The sequence below is a fragment of the Oryza brachyantha genome, chromosome 5, assembly GCF_000231095.2.
Source record: "Oryza brachyantha chromosome 5, ObraRS2, whole genome shotgun sequence".
NCBI lineage: Eukaryota > Viridiplantae > Streptophyta > Magnoliopsida > Poales > Poaceae > Oryza > Oryza brachyantha.
In genome coordinates, this window is record NC_023167.2 from 19,313,976 (window position 1) to 19,333,131 (window position 19,156).

Sequence of the window (19,156 nt, forward strand, 5' to 3'; positions counted from 1 at the left end):
TGCTCAAATCCAGGCGTTAATGTGCATCCCGCCCTCCACCACCTCCCTGTACACGTGTCCCCAGCCAACTAGTCCTACGTCACGCTCCACGCTCCCTATAAAACCCCCGCCTCGGCGACCACCCATTCCATCCTGACCATCCAGCCAAGCAACACAAGCGTGATCACTCTCGTCCTCTTCCTCCTCCTCCTCCTCCTCCTCGCCGTCGTCGTCGCATGGCTCAGTTCGGCGGCTTCGGCGGTGGCTGGTCGGCCTCGGCCATGGACGTTGCTGCTGCCGCCGCCGCCGCAGCGGCGCTGGCCAACTCGACCACCACCAACGCTGCAGCCGCCGCCGCCGCCGCGGCTGCGGCGCTGGCGAACTCGACGAACGGCAACGGCGCGGCGTACCATGCCGACCCTGCTGCTGCTGCTGCTGCCGCTGCCATGTACGTGTCTCTTACTCCTGGCGTGACGACTGTCCCTGCCCGTGTTCTTCCGTCCGCAGTGCAGATCGAGGCGGCGAGGCGGTGCTATGAGCTGGAGAAGATGGCCGTGCGGTCGGTGAATCTTTTGGTCACGTGCGCCGGCGCCATCCAGGCCGGGGACTACGCTGCAGCCGCCGGGAGCCTGTCCGACGCTCGCGAGATCTTCGTGAAGATGCCCACCCGCACCGGGATCGGCCGCGTCCTGACCCACTTCGCCGACGCGCTCGCCGAGCGCCTGTTCCCGGCGTTCCCGCAGTCCGTGCCGCCGCCGCTGCCGCCTCGCGCCGAGGAGCGCGAGCTCTTCCGCGGCTTCTACGAGGCGGGGCCCTTCCTCAAGTTCGCCCACTTCACGGCGAACCAGGCCATTCTCGAGGCCTTCGAGGGGTGCAACAGCGTCCATGTGATCGACTTCGACCTCAAGGAAGGCGTCCAGTGGCCGTCACTCATCCAGGCCTTGGTCGTCCGCCCCGGTGGCCCGCCGTTCCTCCGCATCACCGGCATTGGTCCCCACGCCGGCGGCAACCGCGACGAGCTCCGTGATGTGGGCATCCGCCTCGCCGAGCTCGCGAAATCTTACAACGTCCCCTTCGCCTTCCGCGGGATCGCGGCCGACCAGCTCGACGGGCTCCGCCCATGGATGTTCCAGGTCGCTCCCGGCGAGGCTGTCGCCGTCAACTCCGTCCTTCAGCTGCACCGCCTCCTGGTCGACCAGGACGCTGCCACGGCGGCGCCCATCGAAGCCGTGCTCGATTGGGTTGCGTCCATGAACCCCAAGGTCTTCACGGTGGTCGAGCAGGAGGCAGATCACAACAAGGCGTCGCTGCTCGAGAGGTTCACTAACTCTCTCTTCTACTATGCCTCCATGTTCGACTCACTCGAGGCTGCCAGCCGCCATGCCGGTGGCGACGGAGTGGGCAACCAGCTCGCCGAGGCGTTCCTGCAGGGGGAGATCGCCGACATCGTCAGCCGCGAGGGCAGCAGCCGGGTGGAGCGCCACGAGCCGATGCCTCGCTGGACGGAGAGGCTGCAGCGCGCGGGGCTGGCCCAGCTGCCGCTCGGGGCAACCGGGCTCTGGCAGGCGGCGATGCAGGTCCGCGATTTCTGCGGCGCCGGCTTCGGGGTCCAGGAGAACGGCGGCTTCCTCACGCTCACCTGGCACAACCAGAAGCTGTACTCCGCGTCGGCGTGGCGTGCGGCCGCGTGCAACAAGAAGATGATAGCTGGCGCCGCCGCCATGGAGGAGAGCCAGCACAGCGACCAGAACGCCGGCGAAGGAAGCAGCGGCCATGGTGTTTTTAGTCAAATGATGCACTGAGAGCGAGGAATCGATGGTCCAGTGAAAAAACAATTTGATCGATTTAGCTAAACCGGATTAAAACTGTAATGCATGTAGTCTGAGTTCTAATGAGATTTTGCTGTTCGTCGAATTCTAATAAGATGTCGTTTCCAGTTCATCGGTATGTTGGATGTTGTACAATCATTCTATGCGGTACTGCTGGTCTAGTAGCAATTAATCGCTAAAATAGTAAAACGTGAAGCTAGATAATGGGGGAAGGACCTAACGTCAAATGTTATTAAAGTGGTGGTGAAGCTTCGAACTTGCGTCGGCTAGCCCACCATTTATGGTGCTAGCCAGAAGATATGTAGGTGTTTCTCACCCATAGTAATTTCGAGGATATCATTTGGTGAAGGGAGTGGCTACACAATGCCCGGCTGTTTTGGGGCAAAAATCTTTCGAATATAACTATTATAAAATTAGAGTGTACTTATATCATAACTCTAATATAATTACAAATATAATTTATATATAGTAACATTTTTTAAGATGGATTAAGCCGTTCTCTACACCCAAAAAGGACGTACACAACCCACTTATACTAGTAACTAGTAATTCATATGTAACAACTAAAATGTGTGTGTGGCTCGATGGCTAGCGACGCGAGTGTTTAAGTTATAGGTTGTGTAGTTGATTCCCTCTGTGCACATAATGTGATTGTAACTCTATAATAGTTATGTAACTCATATGTATAGTAGTAGTTCATGTGTAACTGGTCAAAACGCGAGTGGCTTGATGGATGGTGATACGAGCGTTCAAGTTGTAGGTTGTGTAGTTGACTCCTTCCATCACACAATATGCAAAGAAAATAGTTCTCCTCTTCGCACGAATCTGAAGACAATCCAATGGCCACAAATTTGAAAATTTAGGGTTGAAAAAACACACGGATCTCAAGACAATCCAATGGCCACAAATTCAAAAGTTTGGGGTCGAAAAAAAAAACCGTCGAAAGCTGGTTAGCAATTATTTTTGGTGAATGTTACTCTTGATCGATATCCCCTTGGTAAGAATTAAATGTTAGATCCATAATATTTTGAAAGCATCCCTGTAAAACCATGAGTAATAATTGGATTTACACTTTCATTTGATTTTCATCAAATTTCATTGCCTAAAATTTGGAGCTCCCCTTGTGGTGGAACATGCTCACCTGGGTTCAATCCTAAACTTAACATAGGTTCAGTGGTGGGTGCTTGCTAGCTATCAATATATATAGCATAATAAATTTTGTGTACACATCAATTCCTTGGATCATATTTAATATGTAATCATGCAAAATTAGTTATCATTTTTCCTTCAATATACGTATGGGCCATATATTTTTGCATAAGATGATGACATGACATGCGGAAATGACATGGCATGTCAGCATGGTTGTTTTTGGTGGGCCTAAGGTGTTGTTTGGGAAGGAGAGACTTATTTTTAGTACTTGTCACATCGGATGTTTTGACACTAATTTAAAGTATTAAATATAGACTAATTATAAAACCCATTTCATAACTTTGGACTAATTCGTGAGACGAATCTATTGAGCCTAATTAATCCATGATTAGCCTATGCGATGCTACAGTAAACATTTGCTAATTATGAATTAATTAGGCTTAAAATATTCGTCTCGCCGATTGGCTCTCATTTATGAAATTAGTTTTTTTATTAGTCTATATTTAATACTTTAAATTAATGTCCAAACATCCAATGTGATATACGGCTAAAAAGTTTAGCCCCATCTAAACAACCTCTAAGCATACTGGATCATATGACAAACTTTAGAGATGTGTTTGGACAAAATAAAATACCAAGACCATATTGACCTCACGGTGAAGACAAGGCGGGGCATTTATGACTTCCCGTTTAATATACACTATTGTCCAAGCTAAACAAAATGCTACTCCGTTTGCTGAAAACATATTAATTACCTGTCGTCAAATTTTGGAACGTATTATACATAAGGGACCCTATACATAATAGTGTCTCTTCCGAATGTTTGACGCTGTTAATTTTTTTATATACGTTTTACTATTTGTCTTATTTAAATTTTTATAAAATATGTAAATCTATATATATGTATAAAAGTATATTTAACAATAAATAAGATGATGTAGAAATAATTAATACTTGTGTAAATCTTTTGAATAAGACGAATAGTCAAATATATATAAAAAAGTCAACGACGTTAAATATTTAGGGACGAAGGGAGTATATTTTATATGCAATTTTGCTGTTGATGGTGGCAGTCTATTTGATAGCCCCTTTTATTTGATGTTTTGTATTCGCCTAATCTGGTTGTTTTAGTCTGCTGGAAGACTTATGGTTTTTAAGGCCAATTTTGGAGCCCATGATTTCCAGCCTTTCCACAGTGATGGGCCGGTGATTCGTGGGCTTCCAGAACAAGCTTGAAAGTATATTTTTTTTAAAAAAAGGCCTGAAAGAGCACAATAGAGGTTCTCCAACTTCCAAGTCTCTCCATCTGTTTCAGACTTTCAGTTCCTCTGCACATAAACCCCAGTGATTATACATGTTCATGCATGTGTGTTGAAAATTTGCATATGACAAGACGACACCCAAATACCCAATCCAATCCAAGTATCCAACATACATACCAGCGATGGGTCTGTATCCTCCGCCACTGCCTATGCGAGCGCAATGGAAAAGAGCATCAATCATGGTGCTACCAGACATGAAGTTTGAGGCTTGAGAGAGTCTAGTTTTCGCTGCGCATAGCCTGGGAGGAAGCTGTGCCGGTTTCAGTTCAGCGGGGCATTCTCTCGAACAGCTGGTGCTCGAGACTGCGTCCAGCGTAGTTTTCGCCTTGCCCTGCCCTGTCTGACCTCCAGCATGCAGCCGTGTAGAGAACTCCCATCTACGAAAGCAGAATTGACAGCGAGTTGAACGCAGTGTAGAGACAAAAGAAGCCGTAGAGTCGTAGAGATTGTAGAAAACATCGGTTTCCAATTCGGCACGCGACGAAAGGCGATACCACACCACGAGAGCTCTTCCCAGGTTGTTGGCGACTCGGTGGTTCGTGCATCTGATCATCGCCCTCTCCAAGACTGAAAGGAAGAGTCCAAAGTGCGAAAAGTGGCGCGAAATAGCTAGTCTGGTATCTGTCTCGCTCCGGCTCCGGCTCGTTTGGTATTTTTAGCAGCAGCCGAGTAGTTTCCCATGCATCGCGTCGTTGTGAATTCTCCACGGAGTGGCTGCTTACAGCTAGGGTTAAAACGGCTGACAATATCATGTCTTTATTAGATTATTAGTTTCATGGAATCGATGATAATTCGTATGGGAATTTTTCATATTTACTAGTTAACTATTATAGTGACAACTTTAATTAAAAATGAATTAAACTTTGGACCACATAATTTTATCAAAATTTAACTATACACTATCCTTGAAGTGGTTTTTCACCAAATATTATAATTTAGACCACATGTCAATGAGACTAATCACCTCTATTGTCCGTATGTTACATATGGGCTACACAGCCTGAAGTATAATTTTTATAATCATACCTACTCCATCATGAAATGAGTCAAGGATCATACAATGTAAAACTTTGGTAAGAATATATGCCATAAGGTGTAATCTATTCTTAATCTTAATAAAAAGAACAAAATTTATGCATATGATTATCGTCAAAAATAATAAAAAAATAATATTTTATATCTACTTTTGTTATTGATCAAACGTTTAAATTTTTGTTATTCTATCAAACACGTGCGTAATACATGGGGAGCTGGGGAGGAGGAGGCCATGCATAAGATTTTTAACTTACGTGCATACTGGCAGTGGTTAGATTTGATTCATGAAATTAAAATTTTTAAACATTTTCCTTTTATATCTTATACTATAGAGACGATATTAATAAGATTTAAAATTTCCATACCATTTTCACCCAAACTGCCAGCTCTTTTGCAAGGCTAGTAAACTGCTTATCACGCTACTGTGTCCAAATATCTACAACCGGTGGTGGTCCCCACGCCTCCGACGTGCCATCTGCAAGTTTGCACACGCCACTGCACCGGTGGTTCCACACGCCAAGCAAGCACGCTTCGCAGCTAAAATCCAGCGTCCATGTCCAGATCAACAGCCGTGATCTGACCCTCCTCCACCGTGAAAAGAAATAAAGTCTATATAACAACCTTGCACCACCGCGAGCTGTGTCAGCAGCAGCCATGGTGGCCTCCTCCTCGATCACCTGCTGCCATCTCACGCCCGCGCCGGCTCCGGCGGCCGCCACCAGCAGAGGAGGAGGAGGAGGCGGCGGCGTTCGCGCGGCTCGCCTCCAGCAGCTGCGCCGGGCGTGCCTCGCGGCGGCGGCGGCGTGCGCGGTGCTCGGCACGGCGGCCGGCGAGGGCGGCGCCTCCCCCGCGGTGATGCTGCGACCGGACCAGGCGAGGGAGACGGCGACGGCGACGGCGGTGGGGCCGGCGCGTTGGAGCGACCGCCGGCAGTGCCCGCCGTGGCGCGCGAACTCGCTGGAGAACATCGTGCCGGAGAACCTGCCGCGGCCGTCGGCGCGCCGGAGGTTCAACAGCATCACGGCGGCGGAGAGCGCGCCCGCCCCGGCGTCGCCCGACGCCGTGCTCCCGTTCTTGGCGCTGCGCTCCGGCATGAGCTGCTTCTCCCTCTAAACGGGGACACAAAATGGTACGTGAATACGTGATGCAATCGTGCAACTGCATTTGTAAAGGGTGCAATTAATTAATTACACAATTAGTTCAGCAAATTAGCACAGCCTTGTATACTAATACTAGCGTGGCAAAAGGAAGACGGTGTTGGGCTATTGGTTGTTTAGGTTGTAGCTAGATGAAATAATTGTTTTCCCACTTTATTAGTAGCTGGGAACCGAGATAAATAAGGTTCTATTCGCGATATGTTGATCATGTATCTTAATTCTTGCTTACAAATGAGCAAATCTTACAGTTGATCAATACTAGTCCATAGTTACTTTAATTTGACCATGTTGCTTTCAAGGAAAAGTAGACAGAGAAAGCCGCCACAAGTACTCCAAATGACAACGAAATAAAGAAGATTTGTTTCAGTCTTCCAGAAACAGAACAGAGAAGGTTTCAGATTTTTACAGAGCGGTTTGAGCTTTGTGTGAATGTTCGACATGCATGCGTGCATGATCGATGGTACGAGCGGTGCAGTACGGTACTACTATGAAACGCAGTACAAGTTTTGCTGCTTCGAACTGATCGGTAGTACAACAATGGGTTGGAGTGGAGTACATGGCCTGTAGCTGCCTTGCCGTTTCGTGTAGTACGACAGTGACCTTGTTCATCTCCTCTCGTATGGGAAAAATCTTTCGCCTCGTTTGGTTTCGTTTTGGTCTAGCTCTTGTTATAATGGAGCATAGCATTTCAGTTCAAGGGTTTTTACCCAGATACCTCATGGCTCATGCCTTCTGCGACCATAGAAAACTCACCAGTAGCAATTAGCAACATATGCATATGTTGCCTGCCAAACTGATACTCCTAGATGAAAAGAACTGATGCTACACGCATAGGGGCATAGCTAGGTGTAATACGGTTGGATACGTGAGTACGTGACTACTGACTAACTTGATAAAATATTTATATTACATTTTAACTAAAATTGTAGTCGTGTGTGATATGGAGTGTTTAAGAAATATGATACTCTATTCACATTCTAATGAATAACAACATTAACTTTTTTTTATACGTTTGACTATTCGTATTATTTTAAAAAACTTATGTAACTATCATTTATTTAATTTTGATTGGATTTGTTACCACGTATATTTTAATTATACCTTATATTTTCATATATTTGCATATGTTTTAAAATAAGATAAATTGACAAAAATATGATAAAAAATCAATTCCATCATCATGACTACCTAATAAAATATTTTCGACTACGCACTGCACACGAACAATCATGATAACCAATCCACATTTGCTAACGTCGACCAACCTTCCTGATCAATACCGAAATTGTCAATCGTATAGCCACTTCCGAATGCATTGCCAATTCTCCGAAGAAACAACAAGCAGGAGTAATTTCCCAATTCAGGATCGTTTCGTTTGGTAGTAACTTTGGTTTGGTCTATAAAGCTACAGCCTGTGAATTACAAGTCGGGAGTTCGTCAGGCCAGCCCACTTCCATTTTTATGCGAGTGAGCACCATTGGTTGGAAATCATGCGGCCCAAGATCTCTCTCAGGCCTCGTTTGACGGCCCAAAATGTCGGCCTGCCCATCGATATATCCACGGATGGGCCAAGGCCTCACGGGGCCGCACAACGTGTCCGGAAACGATAATTTCGTGGGCTGGCAACGCAGCGCAACGCAACACGCTTCAGCAGCGGGCCTGCATCTGATCTGGCGCTTGTGATGGACGCACGGAATGGGGGCGCGTCTAATACGCGAATGCACGCAGAGCGAGAAAGTCTCATCGTCAGATTCAACTTGTACTGCACAGTTACAAATTACTCCCCAGTTACGACGTAAAACTATGTAACATTTTTTTATTCACATAGATGCTAATGAATTTAGATACGTATATAAATTAAATTATATATATTCATCTATGAATAAATTTAAGCAACATTAGAAAGTCTTACAGTATAAAACAGAGGTAATAGTAGGTTTCAAAATGGACCAGATAATAACACCGTCATCGCAGATTCCTAAAATGATCTGGAGATGATTTTCGTTCCTCGGTTGAATATGTACTCTTTTATTAGGTGTCATATAAATAGCCATAAAAGAGTGATAACAAACTATATGGGTGGATTAATGCAAGTTATATTAGTACACAAATATATAAGTTTAAATTTAACTTCTATATTTATAAAAATAAAATAAATTAAAACTAGTATGCGTAAGTTAAATTTGTTATTTTTTACATTACTTAGAAGATAAATTTAAACTTCTATCTGTGGAGGGATATGACTATTGAGATGACATGCGCAGTAGAGAAAGGGATGAAAATGCTTTGATCCGTGTGTTGCAGCTCGTCAAAACTCGTTGATTGGGTCAAGTTACCACGTCTCATGCATTTCTCGTCAGTCGCCAAAGATACCCTATCCCCCAGCAAGAGCTACCAACGTATCTGCTTCCCGGTGCAACTTTGGCGGCTGTTCTTTTTCACTCGAACCGCCCAGTGCGACCGGTTCAAAGCTAACGAGCTACATCAATGCGCCGGCAAGAACGAACCCAAATCAAAGTCAGATAGTAGATGATAGCTCGTGTTGATCCCACAGTATTGACCACTCAAATTGTCTCTCCAGCCACTGATCTGAATTAACTTTAGCTCACACTATATAAGCATCCACTGCTCAGTGGAGGGAATGCAGCAGAAGCACTGAGGCAGCACACAGTAGCAGCAGCAGCAGCATCGCACGCAATGGCGAGCCTCGTGTCGCAGCCGCGCCGCAGCATCCAGATGTACTGGGCGCGGCGGAACTACCAGCGCCTCGGCTCGCCGTCGCGGCACCTCCGTGTGGCCCGCCTCGGCGCCGTCGGTGCTCGGAGGAAGGACGACGACGCCGCCGCCGTCCGGAGTCGTCTGTCCTGGAGCCGGAAGGCCCGGGCGGCGCGTGTGCTGCTGCTGATGCTGTCGCCGTCGCGGCTGCTCGCGAGGATCCGGGACGCGTACGTCGACGCGATGCTGGCGCTGGCCGGGGGGCGGCCGTGCGCGGCGCTGGCCAGGTCGCGGAGCTGCGCGCCGGAGGCGGCCGGGCTGTTAGGCAAGCGTGTGCCGCGGGCGCGGCTGCAGGGGAGCGCGCGGCGGCGCGGCGACTTCGAGCGGCGGATGATGGAGCACATCTACAGCATGGTTGTCACGCCGGAGCTGCCCGGCATCGCCGCCGCCGCTGGCGCCAGGGCGTAAACCAGTTGGTGCCGCCGGCCACAAGCCCACAAGAGCAGCCAAGTGCGGCGCAGTAAAGATGCCTGGACTTCGTCGCGCGTCCATGGATGTGCGTGCCCCGTGTCCGTGTGTTTGTTCGTTTCATCACTTCTTTTCGAGCGTGTGTCTGTCAAATGTACAATTTTACTCCTTTTTTCGTTTCTTCTTCCTCTGGTTCGGTGCCGGCCTTCTTGTCGGACCCAGCAGCATCCTGCTGTGTTGTAACCATTTTCTTCTTTCTACCTTAAGGGAATTGGTCAGTCTGTCTTCGGCCTACCCAGCAAGAGAGAAAGAAAAAATGCAGTAGAGCTGTCGTGACATTTGAATTCAAAGCACAAACACATTTGATTGCAGAGGAAAAATCAATGTATGGCATCTGCATTCCGAAGGTCATTTCACGCCCCCAACTTCGGCCTTCTTCCCCAATTACAGAGAGGGGCATCTATCATTCCAAACAGAGAGGGCATGTTTGGCTAATGGAATTGGGAAATTGTATCCCACCCTACAAGGGGCAAGTTAGTGACCCAAGTAGCAAACAAAGGGGCCTCTTCAATCTAGTCAGTGAAATGTATCTGACAAGTGAATGGTCTGCGTGTTGCAGCGGGAATTTTAATAATGCTTCTAAGATAATTTGAGCTCGGAAGATAAATAATCTAAAACACGTGGACTCATAATGCCTAAAAAGAATAAACAATGAGCTCGGAAGCACATGAAGGATTGCAATAGATAATTATGAACAGACCTGAAAGATCCAAAGTCTATTATTCTAGTTAATAGGCTTAATGCATGTTAAATACAATAGCAACAACTACGGCAAATGAGTTGTACACATGACATATTAATGGTTAAGATCAAAGGTTAAGATGATCCAAAGACTATTATTTCTAGATAATTTGGCTCAATGCATGTTAATCCAACTATATAGGGTATATAGATAAAATGTGTCCTAGTTTCGAATCCTATATATTATAATAACATGCAACTTGCAACTCGTTATGTGTATACATGATACACGGAAAGCCTACATTTTTTATGATTTAGCTCTTTTACAAAACTTTGTTTTACCAATAAACCCCTAACAAAACCTACCTTTTTAACCCAAATATTGGCGCCAACATTTGTGATGCAGACATTCAATTTCTCAGCATGCCTGTTCAAATGAACATTCATATAGTTAAGTTGTGAGAAGACGAGTCTTTTAGTTTAGTGTGGTGATTGTCGGATGCTTGGGTTACTCTTTTTTTTGAGCGGGGATTACTAATTGAAGACTGGAAAAATGCAAAAAAAAGGCTTGTGTTAAAAGATCTTACTACATTGATTTTTCGTATTTGTCGAGGCTTTATTATTACGTCAAGAGCGCCTACCGCTCAAAAAAAAAAGAAAAAAATTACATAGTGAATAAAACAAACCATGCTTACATGAAAACAGGAACCAAGTTTCTCTCCGCTGCGCCATACATATATTTATAAATAAAGAAATACACTTGTTTTTAAAAGGCTTATATAAGGTGGTGTTTAGTTTGTAAATTTTTTTTGCAAAAACATCACATCAAGTTTTCGGATATAAATTTAAAGTATTAAACGTAGTCTAATTACAAAACAAATTTCGGATTCCGGTTGGAAACCGCGATATGAATTTTTTGAGTCTAATTAATCCGTCATTAGCACATGTTGGTTACTATAGCACTTATGACTAATCACTTTCTAATTTGGCTCAAAAGATTCGTCTCAAGATTTCCTCCATAACTGTGCAATTAGTTTTTTTATCTATATTTAATACTTTATTTATGTGTCCAAAGATTTGATGTGATGTTTTTTAGAAAAAAATTTAGGAACTAAACAAGACATAAGTCTGATGCTAAAGTTGTTCGTGCCGGCCTTCGATGTGACATGAGTTGAACATGGACATCAATAAGTAAAGGCATCGATATTTGGGTTAGTGTTATTTATTTATGAAATAATTTTTTTAAAGGACTAATAACATCCTCAACAGCTCATCTATCCCATCATCTGTTCTGAAAATAGATGATGAAGACTACAAATTGAGCTCCAACAGAACGATCATCCTATCATCTATTTTTAGATGTCATCTATATTAGGAGAGAGAACCTTCATATTTGGATGATCTCTCTCCATCCTCCAAAGAGATATATAGAGATCATTCAAATATGAAGGTTCTCTCTCCTAATATGGATAACATCTAAAAATAGATGATAGAATAGCCGTTCTGTTGGAGCTCAATATGTAGTCTCCATCCTCTATTTTCAGGATAAAGGATGGGATAGATGAGCTATTAGGGATGCTCTAATCATCCAAATGAAGATATGGATGACCAAATTTAGATTAGCGATTGGAATCCTCTAAACTGCAAAAAAAAAAAAAAAAAAAAACGAAGACGTAAAGCCCATATGCCTCCAGCGGCAGGGTCTGAGCGCAACTGTGCCCAAGAGAAAAAGAAAAATCCAGCGTGCTTAAAACTGTGGCGTGCCCAAAAATGAGAATGAATGTGCGGCCCTAGCGAGCGAGCGGCTTATCTACCCCGTCGTCCCCTCGGCTGGCTCGCCGTCGACTCCCGCCCTTCCCGTCCCGCCCGCCCGCCCGCCGCCGAGGCCCCCTCGCGAGCAGGGCCGCCGTCCGTCGTCCCGCCGCTTCCCCATCCCGGTGAGCATCCATCCTATTATTCCTATCCACGCAAAGGGAGGGAGTATTAGTACAGAGTGTACTCCACCGAGATAAGAGTGTTTCGATGGCGTCTCCTGCGTCTGTTACCAACCTGGGGACCAACGGGAGGCCTGGCCCCCTGACCGTGGCCGCGGCGAGGTCGCATTTGGCTTCGAGGATCAAGTTCACCGGGTTCGACAGTATCCGGCGGTGGCAGTACGCGCCTGGGAGGCTGTGTAGGTGTATGGTTATAACCAATTTGATCGATGAGGAGAAGGGGGTTCAGTTCTCGTCGAGAGGGAGTGTGGGTGTGAAGCCTGATGGTGACAACGATCTTCTTCTGAAGCCGCCGCAGAAGCCGGTGCGGGCTAATGGGCCACCGGAGGGCATGAATGCGGCGGCATCGCCGTCCGGTGGTGGGAGGCCTCCAGGGTCAAATTTGGAGGATAGAGATAAGGTTAGAGAGTCATTGGATGAGGTGTTGGAGAAGGCTGAGAAGCTGAAGGCATCGACCTCTGGAAATGGAAGCGGCGACAGCAGTGGTTCGAGGCAGAATGGTGCGTCGAAGTCTGATAGTTCGGCAACTCCAGCAGCGGAGGGTGTGAATTCGAGGAAGACAAAAACACTTAAGAGCGTGTGGCGAAAGGGAAACCCTGTTTCAACTGTACATAAGGTGGTAAGAGATCATCCGCGTCCTGAAAGTAGGAATCAGTCTAGTTCTACAGCTAAACCTTCTATGCCAGCTCCAACAAAACCAGTACCTCAGCTACTAACAAAGCCTTCTGTAGCACCACCACCTCGTAGGCCTGTCAAGGCTGATATGTCAAAGGATAAAAAAGGACCAATCCTGATTGATAAATTTGCTTCCAATAAACCAATAGTGGATCCAGTTGTAGCTGCAGCACTGATAGAACCTGTAAAGCCAGTACGAGGCCCACCAGCGAAAATCAAGGATGACCGTCGTAAAAAAACAAGCACACCAGCTGGTCCTCGCCGACGAATGCCAAATGATGATGGAATAGTTGATGAGGATACTGCAGATGTACCAATTTCCGGTGTTCCAGTGCGCAAGGGGAGGAGATGGAGCAAGGCAAAACGTAGAGCTGCAAGGCTTCAGCTTGAGGCTTCACAAGTTGAAGAGCCAGTCAGAGTCGAGATCCTTGAAGTTGGTGAAGAAGGAATGGAGATTGAGGAATTGGCATATCAATTAGCAATCGGCGAGTCAGAAATTTTACGATTTTTATCTGTGAGAGGAGCTATGCTTGACAATGTTCAGACACTTGATAAAGATCTGGTTAAGATGGTTTGTATGGAATATGATGTCGAAGTACTGGAAAGTGGTCCAGTGAAAGTGGAAGAGATGGCAAAGAAGAAGGAATTTCTTGATGAGGAAGATTTGGACAAGTTGGAAGTAAGGCCCCCTATTGTGACTATCATGGGCCATGTCGACCATGGAAAGGTACTATCATAGTATCAAATGTTCAGTTTGTCAGATGTTCCAAAGTACTGTTTTAATGACACTTTTACTTCTGCTTGCAGACTACCCTGTTGGATTATATACGCAAGAGCAAGGTATATATTCCTTGTCATGTTCCTCTTTTTTGTAATATTGGGATTTTATATAATACTCCTTCGTTCTTTTTTGGATGACATTTTAGGATGTTGGTTTTGTTCTCAAATAGAAACATTTCAGATTTTCTGGGTAAAATTATAACTAGTGGAATGTGCATTTATTTATTTTTACCATGATGCACATTCCAGGATGAGTTAATAGTACATACTTTCTCTTCAAGGCATTCAATCACATCCACATTCACAGTTCCATGTGGCACCTGCCGCTTGAGTTGATCGGGGCAAAAAACTTTCAGCACGCCTTGCCTGACTGGATAGCTTGTATTGGAACGAATGAAGGTTTTAGATTAATGAGTATATGATGGGCAAAGTAGTCCATTTCCTGGCATTGAACAGTCATGCATTGTTCTCTGCAACATTGGGTAAAACATCATGTCTTGGCGAACAAAGGGAGTAATGATTAATGTTAAAACATGGAAACATCTATTTTGTATAAACCTGTAGATCTAAATAAAATTAGTTACAGGTGGTGGCATCTGAGGCTGGCGGAATAACACAAGGGATTGGTGCCTATCAGGTTCTTGTACCGGTTGAGGGAAACCCTCAAGCTTGTGTTTTTCTTGATACTCCAGGGCATGAGGTATAGCAAGAATATATGTATATTTTACTATATTTTCTCTCTTTGTGGTTGTACTTATGTGTGGTTATTACAATGTTTAATTACTCAACACAATAGGCGTTTGGTGCAATGAGAGCTCGAGGCGCTAGGGTAACTGATATCTGTATCATTGTTGTCGCTGCGGATGATGGTGTTCGTCCACAAACAAATGAGGCAATTGCACATGCAAAGGCAGCTGGAGTCCCTATTGTGATAGCCATAAACAAGGTCTATTTCCTAGTCATCTCATCATTGGTTGCAGTTATTAAAAAAAAATTCCCTTCCATATTTCAGTAACCTCCTATTTAAGCAGATAGACAAGGAAGGAGCTAATGCTGAACGTGTCATGCAAGAGCTTTCCCAGATTGGACTTATGCCAGAGATGTGGGGTGGTGATATCCCAATGATTCAGGTTGTTGATTCCCACAATCTGGACGAGAAATTTCCTTTCCGTATATCAACCTGTTGTCTCTTTTCCCCCATGAACTTGTTACTTATTTGATCTAATTTAGTTGTAATGTCTGTCAGATAAGTGCTCTTAGTGGAGAGGGTGTTGATGAACTGTTGGAGACTGTCATGCTTGTTGCTGAGGTATGCTTCAAATATGCCCCTTCCTTTTCTGCTAATCTATCGACTTTATTTTTTATATGCTTTTGTTATGAATTTGAAGTTGCAAGAATTAAAGGCCAATCCTCATAGAAATGCAAAGGGTACAGTTATTGAAGCATGCCTTGACAAAGCTAAAGGACCTCTTGCCACCTTAGTTGTACAAAATGGAACCCTGAACAAGGGTGATATTGTTGTGTGTGGTGAAGCTTTTGGAAAGGTTGGTTTGCCCAATTCCTACTTGTTAGTTGTTACTTATGATTTGATCCAGAATATGTAATACATCTTGCATGAAAAAAAGCACTAACTAGCAACCATGGATCCTCTGGTGTATAACATATCATTATTACCATTGCAGATCCGTGCAATGTATGATGATGGTGGAAATCTTATTGACAGAGCTGGGCCGTCCAATGCCGTGCAGGTTTTCCCTTTCCTTTCTTTCCCCATTCATTTTAGCACGATCTTTCCTAATATTTCCTAATATACCATATTTCAGATAAAAAAATTACTGAAATTACATTTGATTCTCCTCATGAGATGGTCCCTCTGGCCATGATGGCTCTAAACAAAATACTCAGCACATGGTTTCTTATCTGACGTTTATCTGAAACTATAATTGTTTATTTACATTAGAACTGTTAGTTCTATGGTATTGATGGATATGGTTATATAGAGGTCACTGTTGACAGCCCCTCCGTCCAACACTTTTAAGGATGATTGTGATTGGTGGAGATGGGGAAGTAGGTGAGAAAATTAAATGATGGATAGTTGTGATTGATTGTGATGTGTAGTTAGGTCATTGGTGAAGATGTCCTTATATTGTTGGGCAAATTTAAACTCTAGATGTTCTTATATTTTTGGATAGAGGAAGTAGCTAGCAAATATGAACCTGCTCAAACCCTTAATTACATCCTTAAATATGAGCTCTTTTCCATTATCTAAAAAAATTACTCTTTTTTAGACATGCATCAGAATTTGATAAATCTAAAATTTAAATTTGAAGACAGGAGAAGACAAGAAAAAGCCCAAGTAGAGTTTCTTAACCACCTGAGCTTGATTGTAGCTATCAACATCTCTTGCCTTCTTCCAGGACCATATATGCATATCATAATACCACAGCCCATTATTGGAGGCCTTTGTGGCCCATGTTGGGATTATTAGTCCCTATGGAGAATATAGTTTGTGGTCATATATAAGACGGCATGTTCTAACTTCTAACCACAACACCTCCAGGTTTACACATTTTACATTAAGCAAGGATGACATTGTATGTGGGACCACACTTATAGTAGAAGGGCCAGGGTGTGTGGACCGGAGGAAATGCGTGACACACATGGTCAGAAGGCATGTGAGGCTTAGAGACAAGCTTCTTTTCTTTGAGTTGTTTTTAGCAATTTATCTAGCTATTTGGTGTTCCCATAAATTTAAGATAATTTGTTATTTGCTATCAATCAAGAAAAAGAATCAATCTAGCTCTCTCTCCCACCTTCCTGTCAACAGCATTGTGGTGACGGTGGGCAACTTGCCCTTGTCATCCTGTCAATCACGACTACTGACTCTATTCTTCTGGCTATCCTCTGAGTGAAGCGAAATTGTTAACGGGTCTGCCCCTAGCCCCCTACAGAAACATTAGGCTGATTTAGATTTTGGTAGGTACTGTGCAATACGTACATGGACCTGCTCGTATAGAAGGATTGGTCTAATATGGATTTTGGAAGGTGGATGTTACACATGTACTAGCATAGTTGGATTGAGAAAGGAATGTTTCTTCCATTGCTTGCTGCCTTTCACGTTAGTACCATTGAGCATAAAATGTTGTTCAAATGTTTGTAGTAGTATTATTATAAGCATCCTGAATTTATCAAGAAATGATATGTTATGACAGGTTATTGGCTTGAATAATGTACCCCTTGCTGGTGATGAATTTGAGTCTGTTGACAACCTTGATGTTGCACGCGAAAGGGCAAATGCACGTGCTGACTCACTGAGAATTGAAAGGATATCTGCGAAAGCTGGGGAAGGGAAAGTCACTCTGTCATCCATTGCAGCATCTGTTTCATCTGGAAAACAAGTAGGAATTGATACACATGAGCTTAATGTCATCCTTAAAGTTGATTTTCAGGTATCCAATGCTCTTGCAAACTATATGCATTGTCGATATGAACTATTCATTCTTTATTTGGTAAATATGCTAAATACATGATCAAATAGGGTTCCATTGAGGCCATTAGGCAAGCAATCCAAGTGCTGCCTCAAGAAAATGTCTCCTTGAGGTTCCTACTCCAAGCTCCAGGAGATGTGAGTGTCAGTGATGTTGATCTGGCTGTTGCCTCAGAAGGGATTATATTTGGTTTTAATGTCAAAGCTCCAGGATCAGTTAAAAGCTATGCTAAGAAGAAAAGTGTGGAAATTCGTCTGTACAAGGTGATCTATGATTTGATTGATGATTTGCGGAATGCAATGGAAGGACTTCTTGAACTTGCTGAGGTAGGCAGAAATTTGCTCTTCAACTTTTATGAAGGACATACCCTCGTTGATTAGGTCCAGATTCCTTTCCATGTTGGGAAATCCTTCTTATAAAAGATTGCTTATTACTCCATTACCATGATAGTTTGGTGTGCTTTAGAGTATTTACTTGTCATTTCAAGTTACTGGAATATTTGGATGCCCATCCTCATCTGTCTTTCTTTGTCAGGAGGAAGTTCCACTTGGTTCAGCCAAAGTTCGTGCTGTTTTTAGTAGTGGCAGTGGAAAGGTGGCGGGTTGCATGATTACTACAGGCAAAGTTGTTCAGGACTGCAATGTCCGCGTTCTTCGTAAAGGGAAGGAAGTTTATGTGGGTACACTTGATTCATTGAGACGGGTGAAAGAAACTGTAAAGGAGGTACATACAATGACCATTCTTATTGCACTTCTCTCGTTGAGAAAGTTATTTGCCTACAGTATCGCAATGTGTCTTCTGAGTATTAATCCTCGTAATGTGATGCTAAAAAAAGTGTTCTCTAAGTAACGGAAAAAGGAATATGATTTTATTACCTTGTATTCACATTCACTCTTTTGATATTAGTCCTCATAATGTGATGTTCAAATTTTATTTATTTATTTATCGCTAGGTTGGCGCCGGGCTAGAGTGTGGCGTTGGGGTAGATGATTTTGACGAATGGGAGGAAGGTGATGTCGTGGAGGCATTCAACACAGTGAAGAAGACAAGGACCCTGGAGGAAGCCTCTGCTTCTGTGACTGCTGCCCTAAAGGATGCTGGCGTCCAGTTGTAGAAGTGGCAAAGCTGATAGGCACCCATCGTGTAACAACTGCAGGATCAGAGCCAGCAAATTTACCACGGGAAGAAAGAAAGAAAGAAAGAAAGACGGAGTGCATTATTGGTCACATTGTTGTTATTAACGAAGAACAGCAAACTGCGTAATCGATCGTAAATACGACGAACTTATGCAAGCCATAGTACAGTAGGACCCGATGGGCCTGCATGCGTCACCAAACCTGAGCTTAACCGCCTCCTATAGCCTGCATCTGCTGATGCTGTATTTTGATGTACATAACAGGAGAGGAGACAACTGTTACCTTTTTTTAGTTTGCCACTAACAGGTAGATAAACAGTGTGTTTAGTTTTACACCACCTGATTTTTGACACAGGATGTAATAACTCTGTAATGGTGACACCATCATTATTCAATCAACATTCATGCATATTCGATTATTGTACTTTCCACTCTCTAGTAGACTGGTATCCTCCTATCATTTTGTATGATTCTAAATACATAGTTGGTTGATTGTGCTGATATTACTATGGTACTCATACTCAAGTGTAAAATGAGTGAGCTACTGTTCTATTGAAATATTTTTCTTAGAAAGAAATAAATGAAATTAACATGCATAACGCGAACTCATTTTCTTTTGCGGGCTGGCCGAAGACAGGCTAACCGATTTCATTAAGAATAAGGAGAAAGAAAAAAGAAAGAGATTG

The 19,156-nt window shown here is 44.1% G+C and overlaps 3 protein-coding genes across 3 annotated transcripts; all 3 read left to right on the forward strand.

Annotated features, from left to right (window-relative positions):
- The first annotated feature begins 215 nt into the window (after positions 1-215).
- Positions 216-1,781, forward strand: LOC102716322 (DELLA protein SLR1-like). Its single transcript, XM_040524404.1, has one exon. It carries the CDS (start codon positions 216-218, stop codon positions 1,779-1,781), a length of 1,566 nt encoding a protein of 521 aa, XP_040380338.1.
- Positions 1,782-5,888: 4,107 nt separating this feature from the next.
- LOC121054518 lies at positions 5,889-7,007 on the forward strand. Its single transcript, XM_040524495.1, has one exon. It carries the CDS (start codon positions 5,972-5,974, stop codon positions 6,428-6,430), a length of 459 nt encoding a protein of 152 aa, XP_040380429.1. The 5' UTR covers positions 5,889-5,971; the 3' UTR covers positions 6,431-7,007.
- A 5,317-nt stretch (positions 7,008-12,324) lies between these two features.
- LOC102716599 (translation initiation factor IF-2, chloroplastic) lies at positions 12,325-18,887 on the forward strand. Its single transcript, XM_006655554.3, has 12 exons — positions 12,325-13,794; positions 13,875-13,907; positions 14,434-14,547; positions 14,644-14,793; positions 14,879-14,977; positions 15,094-15,156; positions 15,236-15,391; positions 15,530-15,595; positions 17,060-17,296; positions 17,386-17,661; positions 17,870-18,058; positions 18,288-18,887. Exons 1-12 carry the CDS (start codon positions 12,421-12,423, stop codon positions 18,447-18,449), a joined length of 2,919 nt encoding a protein of 972 aa, XP_006655617.2. The 5' UTR covers positions 12,325-12,420; the 3' UTR covers positions 18,450-18,887.
- The last annotated feature ends 269 nt before the right edge of the window (positions 18,888-19,156 follow it).

Bases quoted from the DNA above. Each gene is read 5' to 3' on its own strand.
- LOC102716599 (XM_006655554.3), top strand. From the start codon at position 12,421: ATGGCGTCTCCTGCGTCTGTTACCAACCTGGGGACCAACGGGAGGCCT. The intron at 15,596-17,059 runs GTTTTCCCTTTC...ATGTTATGACAG, and splicing joins GGCCGTCCAATGCCGTGCAG to GTTATTGGCTTGAATAATGT. The intron at 17,297-17,385 runs GTATCCAATGCT...ATGATCAAATAG, and splicing joins TCCTTAAAGTTGATTTTCAG to GGTTCCATTGAGGCCATTAG.
- LOC121054518 (XM_040524495.1), top strand. From the start codon at position 5,972: ATGGTGGCCTCCTCCTCGATCACCTGCTGCCATCTCACGCCCGCGCCG.
- LOC102716322 (XM_040524404.1), top strand. From the start codon at position 216: ATGGCTCAGTTCGGCGGCTTCGGCGGTGGCTGGTCGGCCTCGGCCATG.